At 40.9% G+C, this 18074-nt stretch overlaps 3 protein-coding genes across 5 annotated transcripts; 2 read left to right on the forward strand and 1 right to left on the reverse strand.

Annotated features, from left to right (window-relative positions):
* Window positions 1-74: 74 nt before the first annotated feature.
* On the reverse strand, window positions 75-6211 carry leng9 (leukocyte receptor cluster (LRC) member 9). Of its 2 annotated transcripts, none has more exons than XM_068735208.1 (8): window positions 5976-6211; window positions 5570-5707; window positions 4035-4128; window positions 3182-3306; window positions 2773-3099; window positions 2399-2639; window positions 2120-2240; window positions 75-2032 (listed from the first exon to the last, which is right to left on the reverse strand). In XM_068735208.1, the coding sequence occupies exons 2-8, from the start codon at window positions 5697-5699 to the stop codon at window positions 1370-1372; spliced, it is 1701 nt and encodes a 566-aa protein (XP_068591309.1). In that variant the 5' UTR covers window positions 5700-5707; window positions 5976-6211; the 3' UTR covers window positions 75-1369. The 2 variants fall into 2 exon arrangements, with proteins under 2 accessions (XP_068591309.1, XP_068591306.1); XM_068735205.1 differs by having other exon boundaries at window positions 2399-2642.
* An 86-nt stretch (window positions 6212-6297) lies between these two features.
* On the forward strand, window positions 6298-11945 carry flcn (folliculin). 2 transcript variants are annotated; one of them, XM_068735209.1, is made up of 12 exons: window positions 6298-6518; window positions 6691-6903; window positions 7064-7222; window positions 7311-7532; window positions 7624-7790; window positions 7886-7977; window positions 8949-9112; window positions 9335-9448; window positions 10196-10319; window positions 10446-10571; window positions 11143-11245; window positions 11329-11945. In XM_068735209.1, the coding sequence occupies exons 2-12, from the start codon at window positions 6691-6693 to the stop codon at window positions 11534-11536; spliced, it is 1692 nt and encodes a 563-aa protein (XP_068591310.1). In that variant the 5' UTR covers window positions 6298-6518; the 3' UTR covers window positions 11537-11945. The 2 variants fall into 2 exon arrangements, with proteins under 2 accessions (XP_068591310.1, XP_068591311.1); XM_068735210.1 differs by having other exon boundaries at window positions 7064-7210.
* Window positions 11946-13502: 1557 nt separating this feature from the next.
* zgc:174888 (uncharacterized protein LOC558116 homolog) lies at window positions 13503-17261 on the forward strand. Its single transcript, XM_068736142.1, has 5 exons — window positions 13503-14035; window positions 14369-14475; window positions 14906-14977; window positions 15279-15425; window positions 15660-17261. Exons 1-5 carry the CDS (start codon window positions 14023-14025, stop codon window positions 16011-16013), a joined length of 693 nt encoding a protein of 230 aa, XP_068592243.1. The 5' UTR covers window positions 13503-14022; the 3' UTR covers window positions 16014-17261.
* Window positions 17262-18074: the final 813 nt, after the last annotated feature.

The following is an 18074-nucleotide window of genomic DNA, read 5'->3' on the forward strand; positions in this document are numbered from 1 at the left end:
TATGTTAAACCACGGCAACAGTACCGCATCCAGGCCATCCATCCATCACTGATAAAATATCACCACTCGCAGGATTTAAAATAACCAATTCAATATTTAATGTCCTTCACAATCCAGCGGTTATAATTCATTGCAAAAAGGCATACAAAGTCATCGTTTTTGTGGAACATCCATCCATGCAATATTTATATAAACAGATTAATTGTGGAGTAATGAGCTGCAGAATACAACTATAGCTGATTCATAGCTGTATAGAAAACGCTTTCCCCCTCATAAACAATTCATGTCTCACACATGAGCCTTTATGGCAGATGCATATGTCCTGTCTGTGTAGTCGTAAAACAGTAACGATCAAAGTGCAGGGAGAAGTTGGCCCTAAACACCTTATTTGGCCCATAGAGGAAAGAAATTATACTAAAACCGTATGTTTAATGTTGTTTTAAGGTTCAAAGCTGATCAAAATCCTTTCCAACTATGTCCATGTGTCCTGATTTGACACTTTTTATTTATTTTTTTAATTCTGATCAACAAAATTGTAAAAACAATTCCTGAAGTCCATGTCTTCAAATTGTGTCTTTAGTTTAACAAACAAAAAAAAGCACATCTTTTATTTTACTTATAATACAAGACAAAGATAAGAAGCATGTTCTTACCATGGAGACGCTAGAATTGATTAATCAACTGATCAACAGATTGTCTAATCATTTAAGTTCTGAATTCATTTGTTTTCTTTGTCCATTGTGGGCTTTATAGTGTATTTTCAATTTAAATCAACCAAAGCCAACCTACAAGACTTTGCGTTACTTTGCATTATAACGTGACATTAAATACATAATATACTTGTGTTCATCTGTTTTTAGTCTTTATATTCTTTAATTCACAGGCAAAGTAAACATCTGTGACTTTAGCAAGTACTGGATGTATTGTGTCAACTTGCATTATAAATTCCCGATATTATTATTCTATGCAGACTACATTCACATCTCACCTGGCAATATCAATTGGACATATAACGTAGGCCCTTAACAGATAAAATTGCATTCATTAAGGAAAATACATACATTTAAAATCATATTACAATTCAAGCGTTGTCAGGTCATTGTATCATTTGGCATCTTAAAACAGTTTAGTATAATTTAAAATAGTATGCCTGCTGTTAATTTACTCCCTTAAGTTTAGACCTTACTATAAAATGTATTTCACCCAATTATCTTTATAAGTGCACCTTATTTGAATTAAGTTAATAACTTACAAACAGACATGAGATTTGATTGATAACTCCACATGTCTAGTGCAAATCTCACAGGTATTGCACCAGGTGTATTAACATACATGTATGTAGTGTGTGCATGTGAAATGAAGAGAAATATCATCGAAGAGTTACCGTGCATACGGTCTCATAAAAACCGTCCTCTTCAGAAAAGCTCATGGCACAAAGGTGTAAGGTGTTTACTGGCAGACGGCCAAAATTTAAACCCTTCCCCACCTTCAGGTCCCCCACCCCTTCAAACACCCTGTCCCCCTTCTCAAAGCCCTCTACCTTGGCCAGTGTGAGATGGTAGCGCGGGTTGTAGGAGTCCTTGTGGAGCCAGCCCTCCTTGCTGTAGGCCTCCTGCAGGCCGCCGTTGAGCTGCTGGAGGTGAAGCTGAGGCTGGGGGCTCAGGTACAGCACCCTCCCGTTGAAATGCTTCAGCCTCACGGGGAAGGTCAGAGACACCGGCGGGTTGCGATCCAAATGGGCGAACCGTCGGAGGACCTTCCCGGCGGCGGCTACCTCGGCTGGGCCGGGCAAATTCAGGAGGCACATGGTGACGTGGAGGCTGGCGGCGGTCTGCCAGTGAGGGGCCGAGGCGGGTAGAAGGGAGGCGATCTCCTCCTGCAACTGCTGGAAAGAGGAGAGGATGGCCGGAGTGTTGGCCCTGAAGGTGATAAAGTGCGTGGGGCGTTTTTTAGCGGGGCGACCGCCACGCTTTTCTCTCTGCTCCAGAGGTGCTGATGGATTCTGGCTCTTGTTCTGTGCTCGGAGGAAACTCTTTGTATAACAGAAGAGAGAATCGCTGTGTTAAACATGAACTGTAAAAGTAGAACAAGAAGGTATTTCAATTGTGATTTAACCCACCGAAGCATCTTTATTGCCTTCCCAGCTTTCTTTCCACTCTGCCAAATTCTCTTCCTCGCCCTCTTCTCCACTTGCTTCCTCTTTTTGGGATAAGGACATTTGGTCTTTTGAAGCCTCCAGTCTAAAATCAAAGTGAGAGGCAGGATGTATTTTGCATGATTGCTTTCCAAGTCACACAACTTGATGTTAAGTCTTATAGACACAGTGAAAAAAATAAATATGTAGAGGAGTTGTTATCTGTTCTCAGTTAAATTTAAATGATGAACATGAACTCCAGACCTCATTGCAGCCTCCTCCGCAACACTTGCTCCTTGTGATTCCTGTTGTTCCTGAGAAGTGTCTCCTCGGCACTTTGGAGCTGGTTGTGTTGACTCGGGGGTGTGGGTATTGATCTCACTCTGCTTCTCTTCCTCCAGATGCGTGTTCTCAGGTTGAGCACACTCCTCTGTTTCCCTCTCTTCCTGCAGGTGCAGACTCTCAGCAGGTGGCTGGTCTTGTTGTTGCTCTTCTGTGTTCATTTCTTCTAGAATAATTTGTTAAATTTGGTTAGCATGAACACTGCAGAGTGGTCCTGGCTTTTGTACATTTTCTGTATGTCAGTTTGTATCTGGTTGTGTGTAGGGTGGGGGTAGCAATAAAGGGTGCACTCTTACCTTTTACTTCCCCCTCCCCTCCAAAGGGGGGAGCCAGAGATTGACCGGTGGAGCCAAACACTCTGTCAGTCCTGCTGTGGCGGTCCCAGACCCGGTGTCCTCTGTAGGTGAAGTACTGGATCCTGTGTCTGGGCAGAGCCAGCTCTAAAGAGTAATCACAGTCGCACGGGTCGGTGTCCCAGTTGAAGTCGTTGAAGGGACGCTCCAGCACGCCAAGGAAGCGATCCACATACCCAACGACAAATTCTGTCCCTTCCACCGATGAGTCCCACAGGATCCGAGAGATGACCTCATCTGCCGTGCGCATGCGAGGCTTCTTGTTCACCTCTGCAGGAGAATAAGATATGAATAAAAAAGTGAATACATTAAAACAAATGTGAAAAGAAAATCTGATGACGCAAGGAGTGACCTTTTGCCTCGTATTTTGGCTTTGTTGCTTTGTTCACTTTCTTCTTGTGTTTTTCCGTCTTTTCTCCATCCTGTTTGTCACCCTGGTCAGGTGACACAGCCCCTGAATCATCTATTGATGGGTTACTAAGACAAGAGACGACGAGCGTGGAAAAAATGTCAACATTGCATGAACAAGTGAAGAAATATGCTCTTAGTCGTTAATTCCCTTTGACACAGATTAACTCATTGTGGCTAAGAAGTATCGGTGTCTGTCTGGTGTGTAATATAAGCAATGATTGACCAGCAGAAATAAATACACACAATACACTTCTAAACACTAGAAATTAGCAATAAGGAATTAGCATTGAGGCAGCCATCACTTTAATACTAGTTGTTGTGCTACAATGATTTTTAACCTCTTTATTGTTATAGTTAATAAAAATAAAGTAAATTTAAAAGACACTTCTGAAGAATTACTGTATCTGTAACCAGGTGGAGCTTGGCATTGTGTAGTTAAAGGAGAGGTTGACATTTCAAGTCCGACTTAAAAACAACTCTCACGTGCCCACATGTATGAAATGAGCAATTGGTGGCTGAAATTGTTGCAGAATTGAGATTCTGTCCCTCATCACTTATACTGCAACAATTACAGCAACCAGTTATACTTTCAGTATAACTAGAAGCATGTGAGTATTGCTTTAAAATGTGCTTTAAAAAAAGTGAACCTATCCTTTAACATTCAGGCATCCATCTATCCAACAGGAGCCGCTTTGGTTCTAAAATAATTTGCGAAACCATTTAATGTTACTAAAAATAAATGATGTACAAGTCATTCACGGTGAGTTTGCTGTACATGGTAAAGCCGAGCAGACCTGTGAGAGAAACGACATCTGTGGCCAAAATGACACTTTCCCATCAGGAAAAAACGGCACACGTTGACTCCGTTCTCACCCGGTTCTGCTGACTCTGTCAATGATAGAGAGAGAGAGAGAGATAGAGGGAGAGAGAGAGACAGAGAGAGACAGAGACTGAGTGAGAGGATGTGCAATAAAACTGTAATAAAAGCCTGTAATGAAATTGAGCAAACTCTTAATATGGACTCTGCATTTAAATTAAATTAAAGAAACAAAGCAACAACATAAATAAAAGGCAAATTATACCCAAAGTAGCCCCGCGTAAAACTAGCAGTCTTTGTTTTGGGATGCTTGCCATATAATTTTGAACCAATATGTTGAGGCTCTCTCTCAGGTAAGAGTTTATCATAATAAAGATATAAATAAAGATAAATATCCACCAACATGATCACCTGACCTTCTTTACTGAACAGGCAGAGAGCCCCACCAGGCTGAATAAGAGTAGTGGGCCGGAGGTTCTCACATTGTGTGTTGACTGTTTTTATTGGATGGATACATTAAGATATACATATGCAGTAGTGTGTGAAAGTCATGCTTAGAGCAGGAAATGGAGTATCTGTTTCTGCTGTATGCCTTGTAAATACACGGTTGAGTTATGTCTCCATGTCAGTGAGATATGTTTATGCATGTCTGATCACACATAGATGTTAAATGTACAGATCAAAGGAAATAAGATCCACAATCCCCTGCCATGAAATGTTGAACTCTTTTATTAGATTCCTCATGATCCTTATCTAAACAGGTCTGATATTGCAACTAAGGTTTAAAGAAGTGATTAATCCCCAGGAGTAAAAACTGAAAGTGGAAAAAGATGATGTGTATGACACCATATTACTATTACTATAACACTACAACTCATGTAACAGGTGGCAATGACTCATCCCAGAAGATTTAAAATGTTAGCCAAGTAGCTGAGCCAGTTGCCTGTAAACATCAAACACCCTACACCGCTATGTCGAGATAGGAGAACTGGATGTGACTCACACCCCAAATCTTCTAATTATTAGCTGTAATATTTTCCTTCCCACTGAGACGGCACCGACTTGCACAGGTTGACCAGGTCACGGGAGAACATGAGAGTCAAGACTGGAAGTGACTGGATAAAAAAAAATATATGAAGGAGTTCATTATTCCTTGGAATGTTTGTCTGGATTTGAGCCCAGTAATACAGAGATACGGGCTCCTGACTCACAGCTAACTCATTCAGCTCCGCCTTCCAGTCTTTGATTCAGCCACACCACTGAGAGCTTACCAGAAATCAAATTGTTCACAGTAACACAGAAATATATCAAAGACTGGGGAATTGTATTACGTAGTCTATTACTTGGCAAAAATTCTGACTGATTTCAGTGACTAACACAGTAGATAATAGTCTCTTTAATATGTGATACATGGATCTACCTATTGCTATACAATGTCTCAAAAGAAGTTACTAGCCTTCAGAGACCCAGTTGATAAACAGTAAACAGTTACTGTGTATGAGGCTTACTTACCCGCTGTGGCTTTTAGGGTGTCTTTTTCGGGGATCCCTACCTCTGGACTGGGCGTGTCTGTCAGGTGGGTCCCCTCATCCTTCTCGTCCTCTGATGGAACTGAAGCTATTCCTACTCCGTCTGATGCCATGCTCAAATCTGTGGTTCAAAAGGAAACATTACTTCAAACCCGTTTGCTGTGTCAATTTGTTTTTGCTGGTACTATTGTTTGACCTGACGTAGTGACAAAATAAAACCTGACCACTCAACTAATGCGGAAGTGGTTGGTTAGCGTTAAAACCATGGTTAAAACACCTTTAAAAACTCAACAATTTATTGAGAAAATAATCGTCATATTTAGATAACACAGATACAACACAAACGCGTCTTTAAAAATCACCTGTAAGATATTTTTAGACATACTAACCGAAGGAGCACACGATTCTGACTTGTTATCGCCCTTTAACCCTGAGTTTGTTATCGCAGAAGGAATCATGGGTAATGTAGTTTTAATGTGTCTTTCGACGAGAGACGCCTTTGTGGAAGCATTAACGTTATATAAAGCCGGATACTTGCAAATAAGTCAGTTCTTTGCAGAGACTAGCTTTTTGCTATAAAAATAACTGAGACATTTTCGACTCAACGGTTAAAATTACGAAAAGGCTCGCGCAGCTAACTGCCATGCGTCATTTGTTCTCGAGCGCGTGACTCCTTGTCATGTGACAGGATCTGTTGTCAGCGAGGAGCTGCACAGATGGATAACACAACAAGGAAAGTGTAGAAAATCTAAATCCGAGACACCGAGAATCATGGATTTGAGTAAAACGGACAGAATCAAGAATTGAGTTTGTTTTATATCACATTTAAAATGTTGCTTTTTCTATAACGGCTTTTTTTTACGCTGCGACCAATGAATGTCTCTGTGTGAAGTGGCATTGAGTCATTTGTTGAACTTTGTTCTGTACTGAAGGTAAGACAATCTGATATTATCAGTTGTAGTGCATATGTCTTAACCCTTGTGTTACTTAGTCATGTCAGTGAATGAGACTGACCAGAAACAAATGTTAAGTTATGAACTGCTTGTTAATGCTGAAATATATTCAGCTCCATAAACATGAACAAACTTGTTGTCTCCCTTTCAGATGAATGCTCTGGTTGCTCTCTGTCACTTCTGTGAGCTCCATGGCCCTCGGACATTGTTTTGCACCGAGGCACTGCACCCTCCATCGCCGTCCCCTTCATCCCAGACAGGTGCCCTGGTGCCCGGGGACAGGGACAGAGATGGTGACCGTGAAGGTGAAGGGCTGACCATGAGGGCCAACAGCTCGGCCACACAGAGAGGGGAAATGTGTGAGGTGAGGACAGAACGTGAACTCCATTTGAACGGAGCCCCCGTTCTTCTTGTCTGTCTTCTCCATTATAACACTCTAGCTGTGACATTGGTGTATGCAGGTTGGTCCACAGTCCTGTCATCTATCTCAAAGTAATAATGTTCCTCTTCTCCTCGCCTCATAGGGATGTCGATCTCTTCCTGCATCTCACCCAGGATTTGTGAGCATTGATGATGAAACAGGCATTCGCTTCCTGAGCCACCAGCATCCCAGACAGCCACAGCTGTTCAGCGTGGTCCGCCAGGCCTGCGTACGCAGCCTCAGCTGTGAGGTAAACAGTGATGTACGTATGTGTGTGTGAGTCACACATCTGATGCACTAAGTAAACGTCCGTCACCACATATACTTCTGCTCTCCGTCCGCTTCATCAGGTGTGTCCCGGCCGTGAAGGACCAATTTTCTTTGGAGATGAGCAACATGGTTTTGTGTTCTCGCACACCTTTTTTATCAAAGACAGCCTGGCCAGGGGCTTCCAGCGCTGGTACAGTATTGTCATGGTAGCAATGGACAGGATCTACCTTATCAACTCCTGGCCTTTCCTGTTACGCCACCTTAGACTCACTATACAGAGCCTGCAAAGCACAGCCCTCAAGGTATAGGGTGCACACATGGACACAAACATACCTTTATTCATATAAAAATTGGTCTACATGTGTGTGACTATAGTACTGTTCTCTCCATCAGGTGTTTGACAATGAACAAGGAGTTTGTCCCCAGCGAGCAGTGAGGATGAACAGTGTCTTCTCACCTGCAGTTTTCCCACACCAAAGGAGTGGCAACGCAGCCCGATCTCTAACTTCACTGACACAGCATCAGAACCTATGGGCCAGCCTGCACTCGTCCTTTAGCTGGTGAGTTGATGCACCATCAGCCCCACTGTGACATACAAGCTGTCGGCTGTAATGGCTCACCTTGACGTGGATTTGTGTTTTCACGTTGTCTCCAGGCTGCTGAAGGCATGTGGTTGTCGTCTGACAGAGAAGCTACTGGAGGGAGCCCCCACTGAGGACACACTGGTGCTCATAGAGAGACAGACAGGTAGTCACATTGTCCTTGATTAAAGGAAGTTTTTTTTCACTAAACTTTTGTAATTACCTATCTAATACCTGTTCAAACCTGTAACGCGGTAAAAGCCAATGATAAAAAATATCTCCATTGACATTAAAGTAATCCCAAAAAGGAGGATCCTTGGCAATGCTTCAACATATCTTTCATGTTGCTTCCAGGCAAGGTTTGGCCTCTTTCTGGAGGATGATGTCAGCAGATGTTATGTGCTTTGCACATTGTGCCATGGTTTTATCATCAGTCTGAAAAGTCTTCTGTGGAAGTGTGATTCACTGGGTCAGTCAGGCAGACACACAGAAAAAACACAGGGTTATTCACAGAGCCATTGTACTCAAATAACTGCCTTTCCAGAAAGTGTTTACACAATTATTAGTCAAGAATTAGAGAGTGATTAAAAGATTTTCAGAGACATTTCCGAGTCCAGCGCAGCTCTTAGGTTGTGGAATTTTAATACCCTGTTCCCTTTTATTAATATTGTAAGTACACTTTATTTCTTTAACACTTCATCATCAAAATGTGATTGATAAATACACATGAAATATAACACAAGACAAAATCCATATTGCACAATATTAAAGCAGTAAACATCAAAATGTCAATTTGTACAAATAGTTTTTGTTAAGTTTCTTTTCTTCTTTGTGTAGCACAGACTCAGTCACCCTTACACCGCAGAGGAAGCTGTTTCATCTTGTTCTGACTCGGAAATCTATTAGTATGGCAGTTGAAATTAGTCATAGATAAGTGGTGAGATTGTACAGTGCTCGTTTTAGTTTGAAAATAGCATGTGTAGCATCATGTGCACATTACATTCTATATATGGAGAGTGACATTTAACCAGCCCTGTCTAAAAGATTTCCTGTGGAATTTCCCCCGCATTGTTTTTTTACTTGAAAACATTTGTTCATTGCTATTTCTGTTTTTATGTCATTCTCTGTTACCAAAAGAGCAAGAGGAGGAAATGAGCTGCTGGGAGGGAGCAGAAGGAGGCTGTTCTACATCACAGCGGCACCAATTAGAGAGTGAGCTGGGCCTCGACTTCCTGTGTGATGATGAAAAATTAAATGAATTACCCGGTCCAAAATTTAGGTCGCTGAGGCATTTGAGACAGGTAAACTTTATCAGCTTGTCATTTTGTTGTGCAAAAACCTGAAAATAGAGAAATAGAAAGCTTTGGTTTTTCGGGGTTTTTTTGGCTGTAACAAACAGTTTTTGCTTGAATTTATAGTTTTATGGCATTAATCTGATACATTTAAGTTAATTTACATTTTAACATCTGCTCACATAACACATCTGTTAGGCGTTGTACACTTCAGTCTGATGTATTCTGCAGGTTCTCGGGGGTGCTGAGTTTCGTCAGCTAGTGTGGCACGTGCTCATGGGAAACCAGGTCATATGGAGAGGCGCTGACCCCGGGCTCATCCAGTCAGCTTTCACGGTGCTCAAGGTAGTTTACTCTACTGCTGCATCCCATTCTGCCTCGTTAGGAGAGATGGTGTCATGATGATGTGGGTAGATATCAATTAGGACAAGTGATAACACCTGGGTCTTCATTAGTTTAGCCGTTGTATAATTTAGATGCAGTGTAGTATAACACAATTGTAACTCTTACAATAATCATTTAACACAAAAGACTTTGGTTTTATCTTGTCGTGGTTGAAAAGTACTTGTGAAATATGATGAATTAAAATGATTAGTTCCATGTTATGTAACCATATATGATGAGATGTAAACTGATTAGATCGGGTTTCAGCCACTCCTCCACAAAGATACTTTTGTGCATTCATTTCGGGTTTTTCTAACTTCCAATTCTCGCCCTGAAGACATTTGAAGTTACCATTACACGCCTTGAAATAGTCTTTGCCTGTACATGCTCCCCTAACATTTCTATGCTAGATACACAAACAAGATGGAGCTTGTAACTGTTTTCAGTTGACAATCATTGTTCCTTTTTACTTTAGAGAGATATTTGAGTGTATTTTTACAGCAGAGATTTTGTCTTGTCATTGTAGGAAAATCACAGGTGTTCCCAATGACATTAACGATGACGTGAAGCAGCGATCATTCATTTTATTATTTACACCTGTGCTTTTCCTACTGTGGCATGTCAAACTGCCTTCTGTGAACACGGCCTATCAGCCACAATAACTGAGTGGGTGAGCAGGGCCATTAACTCTGTCCTGTTTCCCATCAGTCTTTGCTCCCAGTAGGCTGTGTGCGTTCGGTGCCATACAGTGCTCAGTATGAGGAGGCCTACAAATGCAACTTCCTGGGTCTAAGCCCAGATGTGATTATTCCAACGCACGTCAGCTCCTCAGGTACAAGAGTGTCTGTAGACTCGCACTGTGATAAATTACAGTATGAAACCTCTGAGAGAACTGTTAGAACGAGTCGTACGCTTGAACATGCAGATTTTTTTTTCCTTCCTTTTGTGTGTCCTGTAGAGTTTTCATTGCTGGTGGATGTCAGTACAGAGAGAAGCTGTCAGATGTCAGCCGTGGGTGAAGATGATATCTACTCACTTTATCAGTTCACCATCAGCAGTGCCAACACACAGCCCACAGACAGGGGTGAGCACGCATACCTGAAGTTATAAATAGTCACCATACATTTGCTGCCTCTTTCAATGACAATATAGTCGTTTGATTCTTGGTTAAACCCCAAAAGCAAAGAGTGCATATCTTTGCCTTTAAGGAAGTGACCATGTCTTAACCCTAAAACAAACACTTAAGTTTGAATAGTAATTCATTTTAATTAATCACAGAAAATGTTTTTGAAATTTTCTATCACATTTTGGATCTAAATCTGCATTAAAATGATTATCAAACTTATGTGGGCCAGATTTCTGTTTAATTTAAGTGAGAGCAAATAGCAAAAATATTTAGACATGTCCCATCCTATGATCTGGATCCACATCAAATCCAGATTTTTTTTCTTGGCCCACAGCCCATCTTTCTGCCAGCATTCATTCAAAACTGCACTGTCAACAAGTTTTTAAGTTAATAATTGGACAAGAAGGACCAAAAACACAACCCCCTTGTTGGATTTGGCAGGAAACACATGAAGGGTTGCACGTAGAACTGTAGAATAATTAACAATCATATAGTAAACTGTCAAACAATCTTTATCCTCTTTTTCCAGGTCCCGCATTATTGAACAAGCTTGAGGTGGCTCTGTCCAACGAGAACTTGTCTGTGGATGTCGTGTCTCACTGCCTGCTGTGTCTGAAAGAAGAGTGGATGAAGTAAGTAATATTAATTCACTCTAATAAAAGACCAACTAGACTTAAGTAAGATTCTCATAGCCGTCTCTCTCTCTCTCTTTCAGTAAAGTTAAAGTGCTGTTCAAGTTCTCAAAAGTGGATGGGCGAGGGAGGGAGGACACCCAGAAGGTTCTGGCCCTCCTCGGCGCCACAGGGCCGGGCGAGGAGGACAACGTCAGGCTGCTCAAGTTCTGGATGACTGGACTCAGCAAAACCTACAAGAGTCATTTAATGACAGCCGTCCGAGGTGGGGAGAGGAGCCCCAGCCAATAAAAAGAGAAGGAGAAAGAGGTAGAGGGGAGGGGGGATAAAGGGAATCAAAGATGGGGAAATTCTATCAAAGGGAAAGCGAAAGCAAGAATCCTGTCACCCACCAGTTTTGTGAACTGTTTGGGACTTTTTGTGGAAAGAAAGAGGAATGTGAATGGATGACAGGAGTGCTTTGACTCATCCATTATTGTTTTTTTAAGTAATCTAAGGTTCCTAACCCTGATTTCTATCCTGCACGGATTAACACATTTGGTCAGTTTAGATAATGTATGAGCTCTTTTGTTTGTCAAAGGGAATTATTGTAGAAGAGCTCTTCATAGTAATATGTTTAACTTATTACAAACAGACTTTGCACTTTGTTTACTCTTTTTCTGAAGTTTTAAAATGAAAATAAATTAATATGAATATGTCACTCTGGTGTTTTTAAAAAATTTTATTCCACGATTGGCTCCATCTTGTGGTGAGCTGAAAGAATAAAGAGGGAGTGAGTTGAACGAGGTGAGCGGCATTTCATTGCCGGCCCCCACTCACTTGTTTCAGTGGCTGTCAGCCAACCAGCCTCGAAGTGGTGTAAGACAACACTTATAAGGTTTTCTGGTGTCCTGAAATGTGCAAAGCGGTTGCATAACTCAGCCTCGCTCCAGTACGGCCGACCACATCAGCAGGACTTTAGCTTCTTAATGAGCTAGTCGCTCTCTGAGCCACTAAAAAGCTGAGTTTTTTTTATTTTCATACTGCAGTTATTTGAGCCTGTTGCTTTGCTGAAGCTTGCAGACTTCAGTCAATAAAATTCAGCAACATACGGCTTTGTTTAAAGTAGGGGGGGCTGTTTTTTTTTCTTCTTTACCCATACCTATGTACTTATTGTGTAACAAAAAGACATATTCAAACACATGTTGTCGTCCAAACTAAAAGGTTAGAATGAGGATTGACTCAAGCTTTCTTCCTGAAATGAATCTATGTCTCAACATTGTTCGTGTGCTTTTGTGTCCTAATAGTTGTTTTTTTTTGCTTATGCTTTTCTCTGACTAAGTCAAATCTGGATTTGATTTAGCAAGTTTCTATAAAAGAAGCACAAACTTAATTTCCTGCAGTGCCACAAATTAGTTACATATTTACTTCCCTCAATATGCAAGCGATGTATGAAACAGGAAGGCGGCACAGTGACGGGATATTTATACCTGGCATTAAAAGGCATAGTATATGTGAGGAGGTTGTGAGATGATGATGCCTCTGGGAGTGTTAAGGACTTGCTTGTGCTGAGGCTGATACTCTCTAGTTTCCTTTTCCCGCTCAACAGAGATTGGACTTTGGGACGCTGTCCTGTTTCATTTGGCTTGTGTTCAAAAAAAGGACACAGAAGAACAATTCCTCTAAGACATGAAGAAAGTTTTTACTTCCTTTCATTAGAAATAAACACCTCTCGTGACATCTAACAGGAAATCGTAATGACTTGGCTCTTCACACAACCTGAGGGGACAGAACAACACTTTACAGACAGGATGATGAAAGCTGTGCACAACATTAGACGTCACAATCACACCAGCCGCCTCTGTGAAACCCAATTTAACAGAAATGACTTCAGATAAGGAATATAAGGAATGACTTGCAAGTTCAAGTGATGTGGTGTTGCAATCCTCTTTTTTTTTAAGGAATGTGATTCTTGATTCATATAAATAAAAAATAAAAAAGTGATTAAATAGGACGATATTGCGCACTGGCTCTGGAGGGATAAAGACAGGATCCACAGGCACAGAGGTGTGGGGGAGAGTCCAAATGAAAAACATACGCTCCAACTGCATGACTAAGCCTCCTTGGGCCTGGTTTGGAGGGGGGAGGATGGGGGTAAGTGGCTGGGTGTCAGGGAATGTGGGGAGCAGGGGGGGAGGGGGCCGGGTCAGTCAATAGTGAAGTAAAACGTGTGGCGGTGGGAGGGGCAAGACTTAAAGGGAGCAGACTAGCAATCCAGCAGAGCACTTTCACTTTGAGCGCAGTGAGGACACACAGACTGGCCAGAGGGAGAGACAGAGCAGAGGAGACCAGGGACTCTCCCGCTTTATCCATTAACCAGTTTCCAGGAAGAGGGGAGTGATTCATATTAGGCTGCTCAGGGAGATTCTAGGTCAGTAGTGAGAGGGAGAAAGGGAAATATAGTATAAAAACCAACAAAAGCTTTCATAGGAAAGGGTTGCAGCCACTCAGGCTTAAGTGGGAAAATCCAAAGTGAGAGAGAGCAGGATGGCGTGAGAGGATAAATGAGACATTTATTGGAAAGTACCAAAAGGAGTCAAAAGGAAGGAATGTAATAGGGATGTCAACAAGAAGACTGAATATCAAACGGTGAAGGAGAAGACGCAGCAGTCAAAGACCTCAGGAAACCGCAGAGGAGGAAACTTTGCCTTATACAGACTGACACAGAAACCCGTCTGCAGAGGGATTGCGGTCAAAAAGAGAAATGGAGACGTGTCCATTCTTAGAAAGATAAAAGGATGTCACTGCCAGGTGAGGAGCAAGAATTACTGCTTTTTGCAAACTTTCTTTTTAAAGTCTGGAGGGAAATAGTGGAACACCTGAACTGGGTTATTACACAGTCATTTTTAATCAGTGAATCAAAACTAATTTGTTGTGTCACTTTGTATTGTGTCTTTATTAAATTAGAACTGTGGCAACAACAAGCAATGTTTTGCGTTGTTTTCTGCACAACTAGCTAATTGAGGCAGGATATGATGTCATGTTTTCGAGTAGGTATGCAGTTTGAACAAGCAACAAAACCACAGAAAGTTTCCATCAATTATCTGAATGTGTCTCTTTTCTTCTTACTCACGCATTTAACAGTTTTGCTGTTGCTATCACTCTTGACTGTCCGATGTGGTGGATGCGACTTTGACTTGGAAGGTGTGAAAAACATAAAAACGACTATCGACTCTAATCCGACTGGATTTGTAAGTTAAAAACTTTGGACTTTGTTAATGATTTCATGTAGTCCCTTTGGTGTTTCTGAAGTTTCCTCCTTGTATAAATATGTATTTAATTAATTATTTTTAATTTAAAGGATACACTTATCTTATCACTTGTACTGTTTGTCTTCAGTCAGCTGGTATAAATTGGGGGACAAAGGTGAAGATCTCACGCAAATTAATGAGAATAATCAGCTCTGCCTTGTTATCTGATAACCAGTAAAGTTAATAGATGACAGTGTTTACGACTGATATGCGTAGCTCAACAAAGTCAAAGGAATCACACAGTGTGCAGCTTCACCTCAGTCGTTAGTTAGGTTGTTTTCTACATTCATACATCGTTCATGTCAAATTCAGTCATTACTATAGTTGGGTATATTTACATCTTTTTCTCTGTTTTCGTTTTCTCTTCCAGCGGACGGTATTTCCAAGAGATTACAATGTAGTGCACCGCTACACAAAAAACATGCTCTGTAACAGTGATCCGGTGAGTTGCTTATCAGATAAAAAGGGGAAGTAGGGTTTGATGTGCAATAAACATGTCGTAGATCTTACAGTCTTTTACAAAATCAGTCTTTTGGTTTCTTTAACAGGATAATCATTAGCTTTAACCTCATCTTCAGCTATTAGAAAAGGGCTTGTAAATGCACAGTTTAGCAAAAAGATTATTGTACCATGTTGTACCCTCAAGCCAGCTTGTAATTGAACAATTGATGTGGTTATTGTGGTGATTTGTCACATGTGTTTTGCACACTAACTTTGGGGTTGTGTGTTGCTCTACCCTGCAGTGTTGTGTGTTCCCTGCTGCAGTAGTCCTCCTCGAGTCCTGGCATGTGCTTCTCGGAAACCTCTGGGACGAGCACCTAAATCACTCCTTAATCCTCGATCTGAAGCAGACACTGGATAAAATTATAAAAAAGAACATAAATACAGAGGTAGGGTTTATTTTCAAATAATGTCGAATAATGTCTTATCATATGGCTTGCTGTACTCTGTTAAAGAAAATTGAAGTTTAAAAATCACTTAAATGCAAAAAAAAAAAGAAAAGAAAAAGGCAGAAATATCTCTGGTCCTCCGATATGTATTTACATTTTTATTTCAAACATGAATTCATGTAAAAGTACATTAATAACAATTCATTAATTCTTCTTCATTTTTCCTTGTCTCAGAGGTTCCAGGAGGAGACAGACCTGACCCAATTCTCCACATTATCGTCGTCTCCTGAAGAACTGCTCAGGCTAACATCAGAACTTCTCGCTCGATGGCTCGACGTTGGATGCTTGCCTTTGATTAAAACCTGCATCCTGCCCACTTTCCCCCCTGCTGTCGAGAGGAAGGACTATGGCCCCTCGAGGGCCAGACTCTTGACGACCCGAGCCATCAGCAGTGAGGAGGAAGAGCAGCCGGACAAGATGATGGACAATACCCTGCCGCTGTATAATGGTGGTCCTCCGTCCCTTTCATACTCCGCTTCTGTCTGGAGCCCTTTGCTATTCAGACTTTACTGGTGGTTGTTGCCATAGTTACTGAAAAGGATCTTTTTTTTAGTGATGCACACAAAATGCAAGACATTTCCTGGCACTGAATGTTTGTTTTCTTATACTTTGCGTTTTAATGCAGCAAGCTTTGTTAATATGAAGTGACATGCACCGGTTGCATTTAATGTCCAAAGTTAGCTCACATAGTTGTGCAACAGCGCTCTGTAACAACTGATATCACCGATGTAAACGTATATCCATCCCCTCTAGAGCAAGCCACAAGCTCCAGCTAGCTATGCTCTTCATGCTAACCAGAGATAAATGCTGAGCAAGCCAATGCACATAAGCCATCGTCTATTGATGTGGAATTCATCACTGTTTACAATGAATGTTATGTAAATGTAAGATATTGCAGTCTATGGGCGCCTACTTTTGTATATAATTGTAAATTAAAGACATTTAGATATATAAATACATTGTTAGTTTTTGATTTAATATCCCAAGGATTGTAAGTTATATTTATTGTAGTCTTTGCAGTTTGTCATTAGCAATGGAAAGTAGCCAAGTACATTTAATCAAATACTGCGCAATTCTGTAAGTCCATTTTATGCAACTTTACACTTCTACTCTGTTACATTTCAGAGGGAAATATTGTAGATTTTACACCGCTACAATAATTTGACAATTGGAGTTAGTGGTTTACAGACATGATGCATTGTTATAAAGAAAACCACCTAACATTTTGTGAAGTCGTTAAAACAAGCTCCACTAACTACAGCAGTAAACTGCATCCACAATAACATAAGTACAACAGTGTAACAATCACAGAGAACACTTTTCTGCATTATATACTTTTTAATATATTTTACAAAAACTACTCGAATACTTTTACTTCAGTTCAATTTTAAATACCGATTTTTTTTACTAGTAACAACATATATTTACATTGTGGTGTTGATATTTTTGCTTAAGTAAAAGATCTGTATGTCATTATAAACAGGACTTTCCCCTCTTCTGCTTGAAGAGATCAGATTTTGTTTATGACTTTGCATTCCTGCAACATGACAGAGTTTGTGTTAAGAGTCCACATTCATGGGAGCTCAACCGTTACTGCCTTCTCTTTAAAAGATTCATTCCCAGTGTTCAAATGCTTTACAACTATTTTGTAACTCTGATAAAAGAACTGGGAGACGAGTTGCAGGTGAGGGAGGAATGTGCTATGGATCCAACAGGACTCCAGAGGTTTTCTGACTCTTGTCAGGATTTACACGAGAAATAAAAAGTCCACCATTTGGTGCTCGCACTTGCCCCTGCTTGTACACACCCACGCATGTAATGTGCACTGTCGTCACAGGATACTCATTGTTTCATAATCCTTCAAATACAGAGGTATGTAACATTGGCCAAGGGGAAAACAGACTTTTGGCTTTTACCCCAAGTTTTCGTTGACTTTTTTTCCATTGAATTTAAGTCAAAATTTGAAAGAATTGGACAAATACAGCATGAATGGAGATTACAAAGAGTGAGATCATCATAGTGCTAGAAGACAACATGTTATACAAATAAGGAACACAAAAATAAAGCCAAAGGCTAAAATGCTATCCTTCTGGACTGTACACAGCTCATTTCTAAATAGGCCTATCAGTTACTGGCAAGTAGGCTACTTAAGAAAAAGTACTTTATTAATCCCTCATTGGGGAAATAATTTTATACACTCTTATTTTCTACACTTTACATATCTAGAATGATGAATTGCTTCCTATCTGTAATACAAGGGGCTACTGACCCCAGTGTCAGTACAGGCTGTGCAGCTGCAGGTCGCATACATGTTGCATTAGCCTTCTTGAAATAAATGCAGTAATCTGACTCACTCAGGACACGTGGGAGATCCTGTCCTGGGTCAGTACATGCACATGACCCCAAAACGTGGAAATGATCCGATTGTTTAAACAAATGTTTAAAGAGTGGGGAAGACAACACTGGACTTCCACTTAACTCCCACGATATCAGGCCGAATTTATGTTGAAGAATCATAGTAGTTTGGGCAATTTCCATTACAAATATTTGCAAGTCTGATTTTTCCTGGCAGCGTGGAGCCCAGCGCCA

The sequence above is a fragment of the Cebidichthys violaceus genome, unplaced genomic scaffold, assembly GCF_023349555.1.
Source record: "Cebidichthys violaceus isolate CVI_PGR_0920_01 unplaced genomic scaffold, fCebVio1.0.p SCAF_7, whole genome shotgun sequence".
Lineage (NCBI taxonomy): Eukaryota > Metazoa > Chordata > Actinopteri > Perciformes > Stichaeidae > Cebidichthys > Cebidichthys violaceus.

Coding starts and splice junctions, on each gene's coding strand:
- zgc:174888 (XM_068736142.1), top strand. Junction 14,476..14,905: donor ACTCTAATCCGACTGGATTT/GTAAGTTAAAAA, acceptor TTTCTCTTCCAG/CGGACGGTATTTCCAAGAGA. Junction 15,426..15,659: donor AAAAGAACATAAATACAGAG/GTAGGGTTTATT, acceptor TCCTTGTCTCAG/AGGTTCCAGGAGGAGACAGA.
- flcn (XM_068735209.1), top strand. CDS start 6,691: ATGAATGCTCTGGTTGCTCTCTGTCACTTCTGTGAGCTCCATGGCCCT. Junction 7,223..7,310: donor GCTGTGAGGTAAACAGTGAT/GTACGTATGTGT, acceptor CCGCTTCATCAG/GTGTGTCCCGGCCGTGAAGG. Junction 9,449..10,195: donor CAGCTTTCACGGTGCTCAAG/GTAGTTTACTCT, acceptor GTTTCCCATCAG/TCTTTGCTCCCAGTAGGCTG.
- leng9 (XM_068735205.1), bottom strand. CDS start 5,699: ATGGCATCAGACGGAGTAGGAATAGCTTCAGTTCCATCAGAGGACGAG. Junction 4,129..5,569: donor CACCCTAAAAGCCACAGCGG/GTAAGTAAGCCT, acceptor TATCATTGACAG/AGTCAGCAGAACCGGGTGAG. Junction 2,241..2,398: donor GCGGAGGAGGCTGCAATGAG/GTCTGGAGTTCA, acceptor CTTTGATTTTAG/ACTGGAGGCTTCAAAAGACC.